The sequence below is a fragment of the Lycium barbarum genome, chromosome 6, assembly GCF_019175385.1.
Source record: "Lycium barbarum isolate Lr01 chromosome 6, ASM1917538v2, whole genome shotgun sequence".
NCBI lineage: Eukaryota > Viridiplantae > Streptophyta > Magnoliopsida > Solanales > Solanaceae > Lycium > Lycium barbarum.
Window position 1 is genome coordinate 129,755,379 of NC_083342.1, and position 20,172 is coordinate 129,775,550.

At 36.7% G+C, this 20,172-nt stretch overlaps 1 protein-coding gene across 1 annotated transcript; it reads left to right on the forward strand.

The window, feature by feature from the left end:
- Window positions 1-9,953: 9,953 nt before the first annotated feature.
- Window positions 9,954-18,248, forward strand: LOC132598925 (magnesium transporter MRS2-3). Its single transcript, XM_060312075.1, has 6 exons — window positions 9,954-10,502; window positions 12,864-13,100; window positions 13,251-13,379; window positions 14,029-14,189; window positions 15,301-15,547; window positions 17,812-18,248. The coding sequence occupies exons 1-6, from the start codon at window positions 10,068-10,070 to the stop codon at window positions 18,097-18,099; spliced, it is 1,497 nt and encodes a 498-aa protein (XP_060168058.1). The 5' UTR covers window positions 9,954-10,067; the 3' UTR covers window positions 18,100-18,248.
- The last annotated feature ends 1,924 nt before the right edge of the window (window positions 18,249-20,172 follow it).

The window sequence follows — 20,172 nt, forward strand, 5'->3', positions numbered from 1 at the left end:
ATTCTTTAAAGCTATTTCTTGATACAGAATTTCGCATTAAGGATTTGGGGGACTTACATTTTTTCCTGGGCATGGAAGTCCTCCGTGAAGATCAGGGCTTGATTTTATGCCAAAGAAAATTCACCATTGAACTACTTAGTGAATTTGGGGCCTTGGATCTTCTACCTGTCAATTCCCCTCTTGATTCCGCTGCCAAGCTTTATGCTGATGTTGGTCTTCCCATCTCCGACCCTACTTTGTATCGTCGCCTCGTTGGAAAACTCAACTACTTAACTCATACGAGACCAGACCTCGCCTTCACCGTTCAGCATTTGAGTCAATTTATGCAACACCCACGACAACCCCACATGGATGCTGCTTTTCGGGTATTGCGATATTTGCTCCAAAACCCAAACTTGGGCCTTTATATGTCCTCTTCCCCCTCTTTTCAAATACTTGCCTTTTGTGACTCTGATTGGGGTCGTTGTCCGGATTCTCGTCGATCTGTCTCTGGTTTCTACATCTCTCTTGGTTCTTCCCCAATTTGTTGGAAATCGAAGAAGCAAACATCTGTTTCGTTGAGCTCGGCTGAGGCCGAATATCGTTCAATGCGACGAGTTGTCGCAGAAATTACTTGGTTGGTGCGTTTGCTCGACGATCTTACTGTCCCTGTTGCACTCCCAGTTCCTTTACACTCAGATTCTCAAGCCGCGATTCACATCGCAAAGAACCCAGTCTTCCACGAACGAACGAAGCATGTCGACATTGATTGTCACTTCGTTCGCCAACAGTTTCTTGCCGGTCTCATATCCCTCTCCTTCGTTCCATCGGCTTCTCAATTGGCGGATTTATTTACCAAATCTCTTCCCGGACCTCTTCATCATTCCATTTTGGGCAAGTTGGGAGTACTCACCGCACCCTCCAACTTGAGGGGGGTGTTGACATTACTGCTAATTTCACAACTATTTCGCCATTGATGAACAAGGAAGAAGAGAAAAGAGCAAATGATCATTTTCCCACAAGTTCTGGTTTTGAATTTGATACAAACAAGAAGGGTAAAGTTGATCCTGGGGACCAGTGAAGCTCATACGTGGAAGCATCTAAAGGAAACAAGTGAAGATTATTCTAGAACAACACATGTGCACATCATGTGCCATTCTTTTATTTTTGCATCTATTTTCATTTGTCAGATTGTAAATAATGATTATTTCCCATGGTCAGTATTTAGCTAGACAAATAGAATAGGGACAGCTGTGAATAGTTTGTTAGGAATTCTCTTTAGCTAGACAAATAAAATAGGGACAGCTGTGAATAGTTTGTTAGGAATTCTTATCCTTTGTTTTGTATAAATTGTGCACAGTTTCATCGAATGGAATACAGAGAAAATTGTTCCAATCTTGCTTTCTTCTTTTAATCTCCACAGGAATAGACATAAAACTATATATAAACGAAAATTTTGGAAAAGCTGAAAAAATTGACAAGGTTTCTATATCAAAAAATTTGTATTATCAATTTAATTTGGTTCCACTATTTCGAAAATTAGATTGATTTAGTTTATTTTTATTCATTTCTAAATAAAAATCGGACCAAATTGAATTACGAACAACCCCAATCAAGTCCGATTTATTCCAATTTGAGCATTTATTACTGTTGGCCGACTTAAAAGTAATTTTTAGGTGTGAAAGAATGAATCGTTTAAAAAAAAAAAAAAAAAAAAAGACCCCCGAGCGTCAGTCATCTGTTTTTTGCCGATGACTCATTTATCTTTTGTTCAGTTAACCATCAAAATGCAGTATGTGTAGCTGATATTCTAAGAAAAAATGAACGAAGTTCTGGCCAAATGGTTAATCTTGACAAATCTGCTATATGTTTTAGTAAAAATGTGAGGGAGGAGGAGAAAAATAAGATACTATCGTTGCTGGGACAACGACAAATGAATGAGATAGGTATATATTTAGGACTGCCTGCTAGAGTTTATTAAGGAGAGAGTCAAGACAAAAATAAAAGGATGGAAGGGTAAGTTCTTAAGTACTGCAGTCTGCAGGAAAAGAGGTTATGCTGAAGTCTGTACTAGCAGCGATCCCTACGTATGCATTATCTTGTTACCAACTCTCTGATAATTTTTGATGGGGACAAACAGAGGATAAAAAAAAGATGCATTTTGAGAAATGGGAAAGGTTGTGTGATTCTAAATCAAGAGGAGGGTTAGGATTTTAGAGATCTAAAAGCTTTTAATATGGCTATATTGGCTAAACAAGCTTGGTGAATTTTATTGCAACCCGATTCTTTACTAGCGAGAGTTCTTAAAAGCAAATATTTTCCAGACTCTACTTTTCTTAAAGCCTCTACATCATCTACTGGATCATGGGTGTGGAAGAGCATTTTGTGGGGAAGAGATCTTTTGAATAAAGGATTAAGGTGGAGAATTTATGGTGGGAAGAATATCAATGCTTGGATTGATCCTTGAATACCAAATAATAAAGGTTTTACTCCAAAGAGTATTCATGGGCATAGAAACTTAGATTTAATGGTTTCAGATTTAATCGACGAAGATAAGCACAGATGGAAAATACAAGAGCTAAATTTGACCTTTGAAGCTGAAGATGTAGAAGCTATATTATCTATCCCAATATCTACAACAGGTTCAAATGATAGATTAATTTGGCACCATACAAAAACAGGAAACTATGAAGTTAAATCAGGTTACTACTTAGCAAAGAATTTGGTGGGTAAGACAATGAAAAATTCAGAAACTCGAATTGTCACTCTTTTCCTAAAAGCTTTTTGGGATTCTCCGTGGAAGTTAGGAATTAAAAATAAGCTTAAACCTTTTTTAAGAAAATGTGTGATTAACTTTTTACCCGTCAATAGTAATTTAGCAAAAAGACTAAAGAATGTGGATAGTATATGTAAAGTTTGTGGCCTTGGACATGAAGATATAGAACATATGTTATTCAAATGTCCTCGGTCTCAACTTGTGTGGAAGCATTGTCCAATTAATTGGTCTGGTATTGAAAATATAATCGATTTTTCTGTCTAGTAGTATGAATTGCTCTTAAATACTAAAGTCTTTTCCTGAATCTATAGAATTGTTAAATTTGAGCATTAATATTATGTGGCAAATTTAGAAAGGTAGGAATGCATGGGTGTTTAATCAGGAAAGGTTAGAATCAAGAGATATTGTTTCTAAGTCTCTCTTTGAGTATGAAGAATATAAAAATTTAGCAACTACAAGTCTATCTTCTGGCTCCTTAATAGAAAATTAGCATGTGCTTAAACTAACAAATCTTCAAGATGGTGTTTTATTGTTTGCAGATGCAGGATTGCAGACCAATAGTCGGAGGGCAAGTATTGATTTTGCGGCTTTGAATAGCCTTAGGAAACTGCTTCATGCCCATGGATCCCCAATCCAATATGTGGGGAAAGCCATGACCGCTGAAGCAATTGCAATTAGAAATGCTCTTGAACATGCTAACAGTAAGGGATGGAAATGGTCAAGATTTTGTCTAATGCTAAAAATGTCGTTGATATGATCCAGAAACGAGTGGCTACCTCGTAGGAGATAGAAGTGATGCGTGAAGACAACTGGAAGCTATCAAGCTTCTTTGATCATATCGATTTTATATATATCCCAAGATGTTGGAACAAAATAGCTCATAATTTAGTTAGTTTTTCTATTTCTTCACTGAAGGAGATCTCTTGGGAGATGTTTTTCCCAAGCTGGATTGTACATGATGATAAGGCTATGTTTGAATTATGTAATCCGTTGATGCAGTAATACAAAATGGTTAGTTACGATGAAAAAAAAAAAAAGGATCTGCCTATTGATTTGGTATTTTGTCATACATGTTTGTTCACTTATAATTATTGTAGGGTTAATAGTTTTTTTCATAATTCAATTATTGATAATTTTTAATAGTAGTCCTTGTTATATCTGATTAAGTATATTTGACTTTCGATTAATTGAACGCTTTTGATCTATTTGCGGTTGAATATTCACAAATTTACTATTATTACCAATTAGTTCACTATTTAATTACTCACGTGTCATGTTAAGTTGTATAATTATCTCATATTTACCAACAGTATAGTTCTAAAAATAATTGAAATATAATGTTATTCTTACATAAAAGATTCTACGTAAATATGCTTTATGAAATGTAGGAATTAATGGAGAAAACGATGATGATGAACAGAGAAGACATCGATGATGATGTCGATGATGAAGAACATCGATGATGTCGATGATGAAGAACATCGATGATGTCGATGATGAAGAACAGCCGTGTTCAAAAGAAAATTAATGGGCTGCTGTGATATGAAATGGGCTGCTACAATTAATGGGTTGCTGTAGTGATTTGGTGTATTGGGTTGTTTAAACTATGGGCTCAACATTCAGCAGACCAAAGATATGGCCCAATACCTTGATAAATAAATATTACCCATGTAATAAATTAATCTTGTTGAACAAGAACAAGTCACTATCAAATTTACATAGAAAGGAATCAAAGTTAGTTAAGAAGTAGCCAATAGGACTTAGACAAAATTGTATAGGAATTAAACTTTACTTTTATTCTTATTTAGGATACATGTACAAATAGGTGCCCCTTCTTTTGAGGAATACACACAGAAGTTTCAAATCATCTTCCATTACATTTTGTACATGGTATCAGAGCAGTAAGCTCGATCCAGTCTAAATATCAACATAGATCATATTTTCTGTCTCTTCTTCTGTGAAGACAAATGCCTCAATCACCACTAACTGTTGCTGAAGCAACCAGCACTGAAAAAGCAGTCACATATGATGCCAATCACCCTTACCATCTCAATAATTCAGATTCACCAGGAATGACACTAGTTAATAGTGTGTTTGATGGTAGAGGATACCCGGGATGGAGGAGATCTATCCTCTTATCTCTCTCAGCCAAGAAGAAGCTTGGTTTCATCAATGGAACTTGCAAATCTCCAGATCTGAACTCTGGAGAATATGAACAATGGTCATGTGTCAATGATATGGTCATTACTTGGATCACAAATGCATTGACAAAAGACATTGCAGACAGTGTTATACACTCTAAGACAGCACAGGAACTGTGGGAAAGTCTAGAGCAAAGGTTTGGGAGGTCAAATGGTGCTAAACTCTATCACTTACAAAAAGAAATAACAAGTCTGGTTCAAGGTAATGATGATGTTGCTAAGTATTTCACCAAACTCAAGAAATTATGGGATGAATTAAATGCTATTCATGTCATTGTATGTTGCTCATGTCCTTGTGTATGTGAGGGTAAAGCAAAACTAACAAAATCTCTGCAGGATCAAAGACTAATTCAGTTTTTGATGGGATTAAATGACATTTATACACAGGCAAGAGGGAATATTCTGTGATGAATCCCTTGCCTAGTATGGATCTTGCATACTCACTACTTTTGCAAGATGAAAACCAGAGAGAAGTGTATGCAAATGCACACTCAACATCTGATTCTGCATCTTTTATGGCTGCTGGATTAAGTCAACAGCCCCATGCTCAGTTGCTTACTGATTTTGCAGCTTTCATGGCATCAGGGAATGGGAAACATGTTCAGAAATTCAAGAACCATTCATTCAAAGGAGGAAACACATCACAGAGGTTTAACAATTCTGCTCAGAGGTTTGTTAAGCCACAACAAAGGTTTAAAGGAAAGAAGAAGTATAACCCAAATGTTAACTGCACCTATTATGGAAAAACAGGACACACACAGGATGATTGTTACAGGTTGCATGGTTTCCCACCTGATTTTGAGTTCACTATCTCCAAAGACTATCAAGGGACAATCAAGGCAAATGCAGCAGTGACACATGAGGAGGAAGAAAGCATGGGTGGATACAACAATGATATCAACAGTAATCTAGCACAACAATACACCAAGAAAGAAATTAAGGAAATGATGCATTTATACAAACAAACAAAACTGGGGCAATCAGGAAATCCAAGCATAAATGCTAATGCTGTGGCTGGTACCATTCTTAAATACTCTAATTCAGTTTTTAGCAGTCTCAAGTCAAGCACCTGGATAATTGATTCAGGAGCATCAGAACACATGTGTTCTAATCCTAATTCATTCATGTTTCTCATTCCTCTTCCTGTACCTTTGAACATTAATTTACCTAACTCTTTCAAGGTAAGTGTTACTCATACAGGAAGCATTCCTATTCTGCCAGGTCTTATTTTAGAAAAGGTTCTCCATGTTCCAGAATTTCAGTATAACTTATTATCTGTGCATAAGTTATGTGTTCAAATCAAGTGTGATGCAATATTTACATGTAGTAAGTGTCTCTTGCAGGACCATTCAATGAGGAGTCCTCAAGTTTTTGGTGAAGTGAGAGAAGGACTATATCTACTGGAACCTACTGATTCTAAGTCTAGGTGTTTGTTTAGTGCAAATGTTCTTTCAATTCCAAAAGGAAGAAATTCCAATTCAGAGTCTGTTCCTATTTCTGCACATGTTAAAGCTGCTTCTGATGAAAAACTTTGGCATACAAGGTTGGGACATCTCCCATTTTCAGCAATGAAGCATTTACATTTCCTTCATTGTGATTCCATTTCTGATTTTATCTGTGATGTGTGTCCTAAAGCTAAACAAACCAAGCTTCCATTTCCTGTGAGTAGTATCAAAACAAAAGGAATATTTGAACTTATTCACATTGATACATGGGGACCATACAAATCAACTACTTACAATGGGTTTAAATATTTCCTAACTATTGTGGATGATTTTAGTAGAGGAACTTGGACATTTTTATTAAGCACCAAGAGTAATGCTTTTCCCATTCTCAAAAGTTTTCTTTCTATGGTTGAAAGACAGTTCCATGTGAAGGTGAAGATGATAAGATCTGATAATGCCCTAGAATTAGGAAAGGGAACACAAGAGGCAGCTTATCTTGCTTCAGAGGGCATCATTCATCAAATGTCTTGTGTAGGGACCCCTCAACAGAATGGCATTGTTGAAAGGAAACACATACATCTCTTAGAAATTGCAAGAGGTCTGATGTTTCAATCCAACATGCCTGTTACTTACTGGGGGGAGTGTATTCTAACAGCTACATACATTATTAACAGATTGCCTTCTAGTGTTCTCAAAGGGAAAACTCCTTATGAAATCATTTTCAAACAATTGCCAGATTATTCTCATCTAAGGAATTTTGGGTGTTTGTGTTATGCCTCTACTCTAACTCAGGGAAGGAGTAAGTTTGATCACAGGGCAAAGGCTTGTGTATTGCTAGGATATCCTTTAACCCAAAAAGGATACAAGTTATTAGAATTAGATACCAAGAAAGTTGTGGTATCTAGAGATGTCAAATTTCATGAGCATAATTACCCTTTTGCTGTTTCTACTGCATCTAAGCTACCTATTTTTTCAGATCATTCATCACATATTTTTTTTGGACACCACTTCTTCACTATTTGATATAACTAATCCTGATGCAACACATGATCAGTCTCCTTCTAGTTCTTCCAGTTCGCTGACAAATACACCTAATTCTTCCCTATTTTCTCATTCCCCTTCTGATCATTCCGATCCCACTACATGTCCTATCTCTCCTCCTATCTCTACTGATTTAACCCATGCTATTAACTCTCAACTTGAACCAGAACCCAGAAGGTCATCAAACAAAGGAACTCTTTCTTCCTATCTTAATGAATATCTTTGTAACACTATTTTTCTTAGTAATGTTACAGAGTCCTGTTTTGCTACTCCTACTACACCCACCATTCTATCTTTCAATGCCCTTTCTAAGCCAAATCAACTCATTTTAGAATATGTTTCTACACTTAAAGAACCTACCAGTTTTAATCAGGCTTGTCATCATCCTGGATGGATGAAGGCCATGGAAGATGAACTAGAGGCACTACAATCCAATCAAACTTGGGATTTAGTTTCTTTACCCCCAGGAAGAAAAGCTCTTCCTTGTAAATGGGTATATAAAGTCAAACAACATGCAGATGGTGCTATAGAGAGGTTAAAGGCTAGACTAGTCATAAGAGGGGATATACAGACTGAGGGAGTAGATTTCAATGAGACCTTTTCTCCAGTAGTTAAAATGACTACAATCAGATGTTTGCTAGCTATTGCAGTAAAGAAAGGTTGGGATGTGTCACAATTTGATGTGAATAATGCCTTCTTGCAAGGTGATTTGCAAGAAGAAGTATACATGAAATTTCCTTCAGGTTTAGATCCCCCTACTCCTGGTTTGGTGTGCAGACTTAGAAAGTCTCTATATGGTTTGAAACAAGCTTCCAGGCAGTGGTATGCCAAGCTTGCTGGTGCATTAACATTTAAGGGATACACAGCCTCACTCAATGATTACTCTCTTTTCTTTAAACATACAAGATCTTTGGTTTCTATTGTTGCGGTATATGTTGATGGCATACTTATTACTGGCAACAATCATCAGGAAATTAAGAATCTTAAGGTGTTTCTTCATTCAGAATTCAAGATTAAGGACCTTGGTCTCATCCACTATTTCTTGGGAATGGAAATTTTAAGGGAAGATCATGGTATGATTATCAGTCAGAAAAAGTATACCTTGGACCTCCTGGATGAATTTGATGTTTCCCACCTTGCCTCTGTCTCTTCTCCAATGGATCCATCAGCAAAACTATCTGCAACAACAGGAGAAATATTATCAGATCCCACCATCTATAGACATCTTGTTGGAAAATTGAATTATTTGACTCATACTAGGTCGGATTTATCTTTTGCTGTTTTGACACTGAGTCAATTTATGCAAACGCCTACTATGAATCATTTTAATGCTGGATTGCGAGTGTTACGTTACCTTAAGAAGTACCCCTGTCATGGGATTCTTCTCAATGCTTCACCGACCTTTTCTTTATCTGCCTTTTGTGACGCCGATTGGGCGACTTGCCGTGACACTCGTCGTTCTGTAAGTGGGTTCTTCATTAGCTTGGGTGGATCACCTATTTCTTGGAAATCCAAGAAACAAGCTTCCGTCTTTTTATCCTCCGCCGAAGCTGAATACCGCTCTATGCGGCGATTGGTTGCGGAATTGACCTGGATGACTCGTTTGCTCTCAGATTTGTCGATTTCTTCTCTGATTCCGGTGCCTGTACATTCTGACAGCAAGACGGCTATCGACATTGCTCGGAATCCCGTATTTCATGAAAGAACGAAACACGTTGAACTAGATTGCCATTTTGTCCGGCAACAGTATCTCTCCGGCTTGATCTCACTTTCTTTTGTGCCATCAAAGAGCCAACTTGCCGATATTTTTACAAAATCTCTTGCTGGCCCATCGCATCATCATCTTCTTCGCAAGTTGGGAGTCACTACGATCCCCTCCAACTTGAAGGGGGGTGTAGGAATTAATGGAGAAAACGACGATGATGAACAGAGAAGACATCGATGATGATGTCGATGATGAAGAACATCGATGATGTCGATGATGAAGAACAGCCGTGTTCAAAAGAAAATTAATGGGCTGCTGTGATATGAAATGGGCTGCTACAATTAATGGGTTGCTGTAGTGATTTGGTGTATTGGGTTGTTTAAACTATGGGCTCAACATTCAGCAGACCAAAGATATGGCCCAATACCTTGATAAATAAATATTACCCATGTAATAAATTAATCTTGTTGAACAAAAATAAGTCACTATCAAATTTACATAGAAAGGAATCAAAGTTAGTTAAGAAGTAGCCAATAGGACTTACACAAAATTGTATAGGAATTAAACTTTACTTTTATTCTTATTTAGGATACATGTACAAATAGGTGCCGCTTCTTTTGAGGAATACACACAGAAGTTTCAAATCATCTTCCATTACATTTTGTACATGAAATAATACAAAGATTAAACTGAAAATTATCAATTATCAAGCGGTGAAAAGTGCTGTTATTCCTTATCATAATTAGATTACATCAATCTTGTCATTATCAATGCTGTATATCATCTATATTGGAAGTAAAATGTCAAAAAAATAAAACGACAAAAGAAAAGAAGTCAAATTCCTGGAGTTAGTTATTTTGATGACGTAGCAGCATCAAATACACAAATAATTCACCAATTTCATTTTTGTCTCGTCAATTATGAGAGGCCTAACACCACCACCGCCAAAATTCACCGTTCCATCACCGGACGATGACGTGGCGGATCTACTCCGCCCTAACACCGCCGCCATCCCTGGCGGCGTAGTAGGGTTACGTAAGAAAGCGACAGGTGTACGGTCATGGCTATTGTTAGATTCAACTGGACAAACCCAAGTTGTCGAAGCTGGTAAACATGCAATTATGAGACGAACTGGGCTTCCGGCCCGTGATCTTCGTATATTGGACCCACTTTTGTCTTATCCATCTACTGTATTGGGCCGTGAAAGGGCTATTGTTATTAATTTGGAACATATTAAGGCTATTATTACTGCTCAAGAGGTACTTTTGCTTAATGCTAGAGATCCTTCTGTTGCTCCGTTTGTTGAAGAGCTTCAACGGAGAATTTTGCGTCATCATCAAGCTACTAAGTCTCAGGTTATTTTATCAATTTCTTATGCTTAGCTTATAAAGAAAATGATAGGCACGGAGTTTAAGAAAGACATAGAAGACTATTGAAACTTGTGGTCCAGAATAAGTCTTAGATATTTGTGTGACTGTAAATTAAATATAAAAAACGACATTCTTTTTGGGGACAGATAAAAAGGGGAAGTGTGTCACGTAAATTGGAACAGAGTGAGTAATTTTTGTATGCATTAGTACCTGAGTAAGGGGGAAAGGATATATAAGAATCATATAACCAACCGCGGTAGAATGTATGGATAGTAATTTAGAAGGAGATTGTTGCTGCTATTTTGTTTGAGGCTATGGTCTATCATAGTTGAAGGGCTCGCGATTGGAAATTGTTTAAAGGATTAACTGTACATACTGAGATGGTGGTGACTCAAATCAAGAAAGAGTTAGTTGATAGGTTAGCTTTACTTTACTTGTACAAGAAATTACATAGATGTAGAGGGATTGTGCAAAGAATACAAATGTAACTAGTTTTTCTTCTGTTTGAGGCCTAAGCTTATTTCACCCTTCCTAGAAGGTGGTTAATGTTTACAGTGTTACGAAAAAACAGAAGTATGGATAGTTATTATCTGAAAATTTTGATTCTAATGGTTTTGTACTCAACAGAGGGGTTGGATATAGAAGATTCATATAACCAATTCAAATTAGAATGTTTTTTTTTGTTTGATGCTTGGGGGTGTTTAATCAATAATATTTGTCACACTTCTTAGTCTCTAGTTGATGATATTGTAACATGTCTAATCTTAGCTTTTATACTACAGTAGTAGTTTGTACATTACTAGTGTTACTGCTGTAAGTTTCTTGCATATTATATATTCTGGGAAATGATCAATCTTTTATGCTCTAGTACCTGAGTAAGAGCCCATTTGGATTGGCTTATAAGTTGCTGAAAATAGCTTATAAGCTGTTTTCAGCTTTTTTGAGTGTTTGGCTGGCCAGCTTATAAGCCATTTTGTGCTTAAAATAAGCCCAAAAAAATAAGTTGGGGTAGCCCAACTTATTTTTTTTGCCTTATAAGCTGCTTTTTTTAAGCTAAGCCAAACGGGCCCTAAAGCGGAAGAATCATATAATCAACCCTAATAAATTGTATGGATAGTGGTTATCTGAAAATTTGGGATTCTAATGCTTTTGTACCTAACAGAGGGGAGTGGATATAGAAGATCCAGGTAACTAATCCAACTTAGGGTGTGTTCGGTACGAAGGAAAATGTTCTCTTGCAAAACCAGTTGGTTGTTTATTTAGTTTCTAGTGTTCGATAAGTATATGTAATCTAGAAAAACACTATGGGGGTGGGATGGCGTGGGGTGGGGGGGATGGTCAAGGCGTGGGAGTTGGGTGGGTGGAGAAGAGATAATGAACCCGGAATGTTACTTATGGAATTTGTTTTTCCTACTTACATGAGGGAAGTCATTTCGCTCATTTTTAAGGAACTTGTTTTCCTACAAAAATATTTTCCAAAGCATTTTGACCAACGGAACATGGGAAAATTGGAAAATGTTTTCCTCCATAACGAACACACCCTGAGAATGTTTTTTTTTTTCCTTCCATTTTGATTCTTGGGGGTGTTTAATCTTTAATATTTGTTACTCTTCTTAGTCTTTACTTGATGATATTGTAATATGTAGAATCTTAGCTTTTATACTACTAGTTGTTTGTACATTACTAGTGCTACTGTTGCAGGTTTCTTGGATCTCTATTCAGAATTTCTGGTTTTCTAGTTTCATGATTGTAACTGACTATTGTAGTGTTGTAAAAGAAGTTGCATTATACTCCATTCTATGGAATGTATGTATACCTTTTTTTTCATGATGTAGTGTTTGGGACTGCTTACACGCACCTTAACTAATCCACTGACAGTCTATTACCGCTTACAAGCTATGTTGCTCGGAATCTTCAAAAATGTTGCCGCACCCGTGTCGGATCTGACACACACCCTGCTGCATTTTAGAAATGTCCGAGCAACATAGCTTACAAGCACATAGGCCGGGTAAACCTGAGTGGGATTCTTGGGATCTCTAGGTTGTTACACTTATTGCCTCAAGCCTTCAACTACTCAATCATCCCCTTAGGAACCATATGTATTAGGACCATCTAAATAGAAACTTCAAGTGTAACCCTTTTGCCTTCTCATTTTATTTCATGATAGACTTCTTTTTACAACTTCAGGTTTAATGCTTAAAATTTTAGATTTTATGACCTATCTCAGTTCGAATAAATTATTGTGCTCAAACTATAACTTTGTGCTTATATCTGCTTTGATCCGTGAGGGGGGACTAGGCAGTGTGATTTTAACTGATCTGATAAAATGTGATAATTGTGTATTAGGAAGCTGGAGGGGGTTGCGATAATGCAGACTGGACAAATCTGTATGATCTGGAAGAGCCACAATCTGAAGCAGTTTCACCTCCAAACTTTTCTGCAAGCTTCCGAGCAAATAATGAGAACAAGGCTGATGGGAAGCAGCAAACTGGTGAGAATCGAGACGGGCCGAAGCTTCTCCCATTTGAGTTTGTTGCTTTGGAGGCATGTCTGGAGGCTGCTTGCAGTTGCTTGGATAATGAGGTGAAGAATAATTCTATTGCTTTACTCAAATGTTCTAAACACTATTGCATGTCTTAATAGCTCTGTTTGAGTTGGTTACTTTTCCACTGTCGTTATTGGTCATTTTTGCTTTCTTTCTGGTCTTTGTTTATGTGGTTCTATTTCAAGCAGGCAAGGACACTGGAGCAAGAAGCTCATCCTGCTTTAGATAAGCTGACATCAAAGATTAGTACTCTCAACTTGGAACGAGTTCGTCAAATCAAAAGTCGCTTGGTTGCTATTACAGGACGTGTTCAGAAGGTACGTGGTGGATAAAATTTCTGCATTTCTCGGTAGACAAGCAGTCTTGCTTGACTATTACTGAATAATCCACGAGAAACCTGGCAGTGGAGTCAAAAACTTGATATGCTAGCTTTGTCTGTATATTTTATGCTCTTGACATTTAAACGATCTATTCAGTCTTACAACAACAACAACAACATACCCAGTGTAATCCCACAAGGATCTATTCAGTCTTATTCTTCTATAATTCCACAAGAACCTCAAGGCATGGAAATTTGCATGGTAAATGACATTTAAGGAATGCCATTCAATTGAAATTTATCTCTGTGTATATTTCTTTAGGAAGGCTGATACTGCTGTTAGAAGGTCAACATGCATTAATCTAGTATTCTAGCAAGTGTTAGCACTTCCCAGCTGTTAGAATGGTTCAGTTTTGAGGTAATGCTGTTATAGTCTGCAGATTACTTATAGATCAAAGCCTCAATATTGATCTCTAGCATCACTCTTAAGAGAATTCTCTCATTTGCTGATTTCACAATATTAAGGAAACGCTGTGTTTTTTTTTTTTTTTTTTTTTTTTGTTTTAATATCGTCGAGCACTTTGGTAGACAAAGGATTACAAAATGAACTACTGTATTCCTTTTTTCTGAGTGGTTGCTCTGAGTAGGTCAGAGATGAACTGGAGCATCTACTAGATGATGATGAAGATATGGCCGAGATGTATTTGACTGACAAGCTGATGGAACAACTTGAGAATTCTTCTGTTTCCTCTGTAACTGGCCAAGATGGCATTGATGAGGAAGTTATTCAGCCGAACATGGATGATAGGTATGTTATATATTGCTGATACTTTGATGTCTTATCCTTTCCTTTTTTGTTTCAGAATATCCTCTTTATTGGTTAATTAGAAAGATCTTCCGCAGTCTGTCACCAACATGTTGAGCCTAAGCAGTATAATTTCAAAACTGTTTTTGGAAAACGGCAGTCACATTTGTAGATAACTAAATGCATTTGGGAGAGACCAGGATGTCCGTTCATGACATATTATCCAAAGAGTGCTACTTTATCCACATCTTCACTGCCATTCAAAAAGTGAACAAGTAAAAGTAACCTTGACAGATGATAAAAGATCTTCGGAGCAGCTGAAATCTCAAATATTCACCACAATTGGATCTCCAGTCTGCAGTTCTTGTCCCTGCTTCGTTTTACTTCTAGAGCTTTAGCGCAATTGTATGAATAACTGAGTAAGAAAATCTTTTGAGCTCCAATAGAGTCAATACCTTGATCCTCACAAAATCTTGAGTTGCATTACTCTTTATAGTTGATCTGATGTGCCAGCCAAAAAAAAAAAAAATAGAGTATGTCCACATGATGGTGTTAATGGTGCTTCCACCTGATGAGATACTATTGGTCCTTTATTTTCTAAAAAATGAAAAGAGATACTATTGGTTCTATACTGTGCTTGTATTTCTCTTTCTTCTGAAAGAAAGAGAAATACAAGCAAGAGAAATACAAGCACAGTATAGAACCAATAGTATCTCTTTTCATTTTTTAGAAAATAAAGGACCAATAGTATCTCATCAGGTGCCGTTTCATCATCTATAGTTGACCACATTGAGCTTGTGAAGCAATGTGTCATGTCTTCTCCCTGAATGAGTGTCCTTGCAGCATATTACTGCCTTATACTTCTCTATGGAGTCCTTCTATCAAACCGAATGGGTCTGGAAAAATTGGACTAGTGTGGAGGACTTTCTTGACTGTCAAAACAATGCTATTACGATAAATTTCTGTTCTAATCTGGTCCAATACTGAGACAACTTCTGATCAATGTTATTTAAAAGCATTAAAAAAAAACCTCTTTCCCGTCCCTGAGAGGTGTTGATGATGTCAATCAGCATTTCTATGTTATTCCTAAACTTCAATCTATTTGATATGTCAGGGTTCCTGTGGAAATCTCAATGGACGCAAATGCAGGTTCCACCAGTTACGATACCGACATTCCACATATTGACAATCAGCAGGAACGTTTGTTTGGTGGTCCTAATGCTCTTAGCCGAGGTAGTCGTGGGACACATACTAGTACGACTCGAAGTGCCATAAGCAAACATCTTGATGTGGAGGAGCTTGAAATGCTCTTAGAAGCATACTTTGTTCAAATTGATGGTACATTGAATAAACTGAACACTGTGAGTGACCTTCCCAGACACTTAAATTACTTTCATGAGTATATAAATCATTAGTATAGGCTTCAAGGCATTTATACTCCTTACTTTTTGTTTTATATGAATTAATGCTTTACACCAAGTAATTTGACCACCTCTTGTAAAAATTATCTATTGTCATATTTTGGAAATGTTACCTTGTTGTTTCTAGCTAACAATGATAACCGGGTGCTTTATTGATGCAATAAATGTTCATCTTGATGCTTGTCCTTCTTTCGGAAAGGTGCATGAAACTCATTGCATCAATGAAGCACCCGATTTACTTAGGTAAAGACTCCCTTAGAGACTATCTGATTTATCACATTGAGACTTCATAAAACTCAACTACCATGTTATTAGATGTGCCTTTGTACGAGTATATTATGTAAATATACGTAAATCCGACTACTTTCATCAAAAGCCTATCTGTTGATTGTATGGAATTTTTATTTAGCTGTTGTGAGCTTTGTTTCCACTTTATATTTCATTTTTCTCTATAAACTCACTTTTTTAATGAAGTAAGTAGAGAATTTAGATAAATATATGATTCTTTATGCCTCAGCAATCATCAATGCTAACTGGAATATCATGGTTTTGACCGAAAGTTCACCAAAAAAAAAAAAAAAAAGGGAAGAAGCAATAATCTTCCCTAAAATTTGTACAAAAGAGTTCTCCTTCTATTCAGAGACTCTTCGATTACATTTCCCTTCGAATTGTCCAAATGAGTGTTGAAGGGACTATTCCCCCAAGCCCTGTTTCTCCTTTTTCTAATGATTACGATTAAGGACATAAGGACGTAGAGAAAAATTGAAGGTACAATTGTTATTTCTGTTCTATTTGCTGTACTTATGATCTCATAACAGAAAATCGAGATCGTAGAAAAAGGCTAGCTTTGTCACATAAAAAGTTAGAAGTAGGGAGGTTCATGTAATTCTGGGTCCTGGCAATTGGGACGCTTTTGTAATTAGAGGGAGACTTGTGTAATCACCTTTAAATAAAAAGAACCAAACTAGGATGTTCATGGCAATAGTTGATTGGCATGCCACCGGAATGATATTTTTTCAGAGAAAAAAGAAGTGAAGGATTTTGGAGGATAGGATGGGAGGAGATAGTAAGAAGGCTTTGAAGTTGAAGAAACCTCCTACAGAACCACCTAAGGCTAGACAGCTATGCAAATGCGTAGATACAAAACTTATATCTGCATTATCCAAAAAGAATTTCCTGATCATATAAATAAACTAATGATGTCAACCGATCATCTCATATTATTTTTGAGTATTTACCAATCATCTCATATTCAACTTGGATTATTGGTAATTAGCTCCAAAATTAATTAGTTTAGCGCATGGTAAAAGAGAAAATAAGGTTCAGTTCCCAAAGTCAATGGTAAATTGAGGAATGGAGAGGGAAGTATAACTGGAACAAACAGTGGGGCCACCAAGATTTAGAAAGATGAGAGTCCAGTGCAAATCAACTACATTCATTTATAAGGAATGATGCTACATTAATATTGAGGAAGAATGACCGAGACAGAATGATGGTGTTAGCCAAGCTTTAGAAGGATGTCAGTTTAACCTTATCAACAACATACCCAGTTGAATCCCACAATGTGGAGTTCAGTTTAACCTTATCATAAAAAAGAATGATGAGAGTCCACTGCAAATCAACTATTGGTTTATCGAGAAGGATGTCCGAGGAGATGGGTAATAATATTTGTTTCTTTTTTTCTTTTTGTTGTTGGAAAAGGGTAACAACCTATATCTGTTGCTTTTTATTTTTCTTTAATTCTCTTTGAAGAAGACCATCAGGCGCACCATTTCAGAATAATTATGCATCACTACTTCACATATGTATTATACAACCTAGATGATGCACCGACATTCTTCTATTTGTCATCTCTTGATATTGCCGTATCCTAGTTTGACTTTCTCTACAAGCTTACCCCTTGCTCAGTTAATTTTTCCGACTTTTCAAAGTTCGGATTCTAGACGAGAACTCCCATTAATATTGCATGTGGTATTATTTTGATTGCGAATAATTACATTGATTTTGAAATAGCATTATCAGAGATGAAGTTTGACTACACAAGTATTTGGACATGTACTATTGTATAATGTCTCTGGTTTTGCATTATCCAGATTTAATGTCAACTACTACTTTGTAGCTACATAGGTGACACTGTTATGCTGGACTTTAGTTTGTGACATTGTTGTGATATATCTTTTTTGCATCTGTTTTAATTTCTTCAGCTACGCGAGTATGTGGATGACACAGAAGACTATATCAACATCATGCTGGATGACAAGCAGAACCATCTTTTGCAAATGGGAGTCATGTTAACAACGGCAACTCTTGTGGTAAGCGCCTTTGTGGTTGTGGCTGGAATTTTCGGTATGAATATTGACATTGAGCTGTTTGACGATAAAAAAGCTGGGATGCCGGAATTTCTATGGACAATTGGTGGTGGTGCCACTGGCACTCTCTTCTTATATGTGATTGCAATTGCTTGGGGTAAGCACAAGCAATTGTTGGAGTGAATAGAGAGAATTGTGAACATATTGACATTGAGTTAAATTTGCCATATTTTACAAGTATCACTGGTTCTCCGCAAATAAATATTCAACTTGAAAATGTATATAGCTCAAGCATATTGGACGAATGGTTTTAAATGATTAAATTTTCTATAGCTTGTGGAATTGTTTTATGGGTAAGCACATTGTTCCAATTTGACAAGCCTCATTAGCTTTACCTAACATTTTGTAAGTCTATGACAGCCTGAAAAGGAAAAAGATGAGCACCATATCTGAGGCCAAGTCCCTTTCTCCACTTTTCTTTTGAATGGTGGTCACTTTTCTTTTCACCAGACATCTGAAACTTGAGCTTATAAAGTTCATAATGATCATCGGATATTGACTGGTGAAGAAAAACTGGTAAGAAGTTGTAGATAAATTGTTTGGTGAAATCCAATGCTGCTTGTTTACATGAAAGATAGCAGAGTTGGCAGTGAGAGTTAATTAAAGGCCAAGTCCACTATAGACTGGATATGTTCTGGATTCACTTCACCTTTTTTCCTCTACTGAAATCTGAAACGATCTGATCTGTCTTTTCTGGTGGTCCTCTTTCAACTTATGTCATGATCTCGTAACTGCCTTCCAATTTATGATGCTAATGCCAGCTGTTTCTAATTGATATATCTAAGAAATATGTTGTACATCAACATAATTCTTCCTACTCCATGATGTCTGTGTCCAAATAATACATGCAAAAATGTAAAAAAAAACTTGGACCATCTCTTCTCCTCTTCTTTGTAATTTTCCTACAACAAAAACTACTGTGTGAGTTTGCTCACATTGCTGGAAATTACTGTGTGAGCGATCGTGCTCACGTTGCCGGTCCCAAGTTCTGATAAAGGAGGAGGATTGCGGGTAAAAATTTACCCGCACTCGGTGCGTACACCAAACCAATGAATGCATGGCATGTGTTTGTATATATACTTATAGCGCTCAACCATGTTTAATTAAACATGCACTCACACCTATTTAAATTAGGCGGTAATGATAGTATTTTGTGTTGAATTGGTGGCTCACTCAAGGAAAGCCAGCATAAAATTAACAAATTCATGATGAATCTTCTTTGTAAATTTACTAAAATAAAAAAGGGCCGTTTGCACGTTTGGCCCTATTTTGTGCTGGTCTTTAATTTTTTGGTCCCTCAAGTCAAAGAACTTTTTCGCGAAGCATAAGTTTTATCTCATAACTTATGCCCGGCGCCCTTAAAGAACTTATGCCCCGCTAGACATAAGTTCAATTTTGAATGACAAATTAAAGACCAGCCGAAAACCGTGCCTTTTCTTCTAAAAATGATGGAATTGGACAAACAAAATTCAACTTCCATTTTGGATCAAACTGTAGAAAACTCATGGGCAACTTGAGTGAAAACAGTAAAGTTTTGCAGGAGATAGATCCATGCCCTGTTACAGCCAACTTAAGTTACCAGCTTTTGTATTTTTGTGTGTATGGTATAGTGGTACGGGTTGTGAATCTAAGGCTGAATCCCAAAGTACAGTTTTGTGCATGTTCACTCTCACTGATATACAACACATGCCTGTGGGCCTGACCAAAAGTGAAAAATGGCAGAAAGATAAGGGGCCTAAAATGCCATTTACGGTTTTTCTTGGGAGATGAAGACTGAAGAGTGTTGTCATGAGAATTGGGAACAATCCAAGATGAAAATTAAATTCAGGACCATCAAGTTTATGTGTAAAAAATTTAATATTAGGAACTTGTGTGCTTTTTAGAAGAATTGAATTCTAAGGCTTTATTTTGATGGTAGTTGGTGGGACAAAAATGTTTTGCACCATACTTTCTTGATTCCTATCTACCGTAATTCGACTTAATGAACCAAAAAACCTAATCATCTCCTTTTTGTATCCATGTTTGTTTTGTCTTTAGTTCCTATTCATTATCTTTTGCCATTTTTTTTGTCTTCTTTTCTTTTGGGGAATTGTAATGAATATTTAGTATACAATTAGTGAAATCGAACATTGATCTTGTCTATGCCAAATATTAATCATTTTATCCATGGAGCAGAATGTGAATTCACTATTTTCT

Coding starts and splice junctions, on each gene's coding strand:
- LOC132598925 (XM_060312075.1), top strand. CDS start 10,068: ATGAGAGGCCTAACACCACCACCGCCAAAATTCACCGTTCCATCACCG. Junction 13,380..14,028: donor TTACAGGACGTGTTCAGAAG/GTACGTGGTGGA, acceptor TGCTCTGAGTAG/GTCAGAGATGAACTGGAGCA. Junction 15,548..17,811: donor CATTGAATAAACTGAACACT/GTGAGTGACCTT, acceptor TAATTTCTTCAG/CTACGCGAGTATGTGGATGA.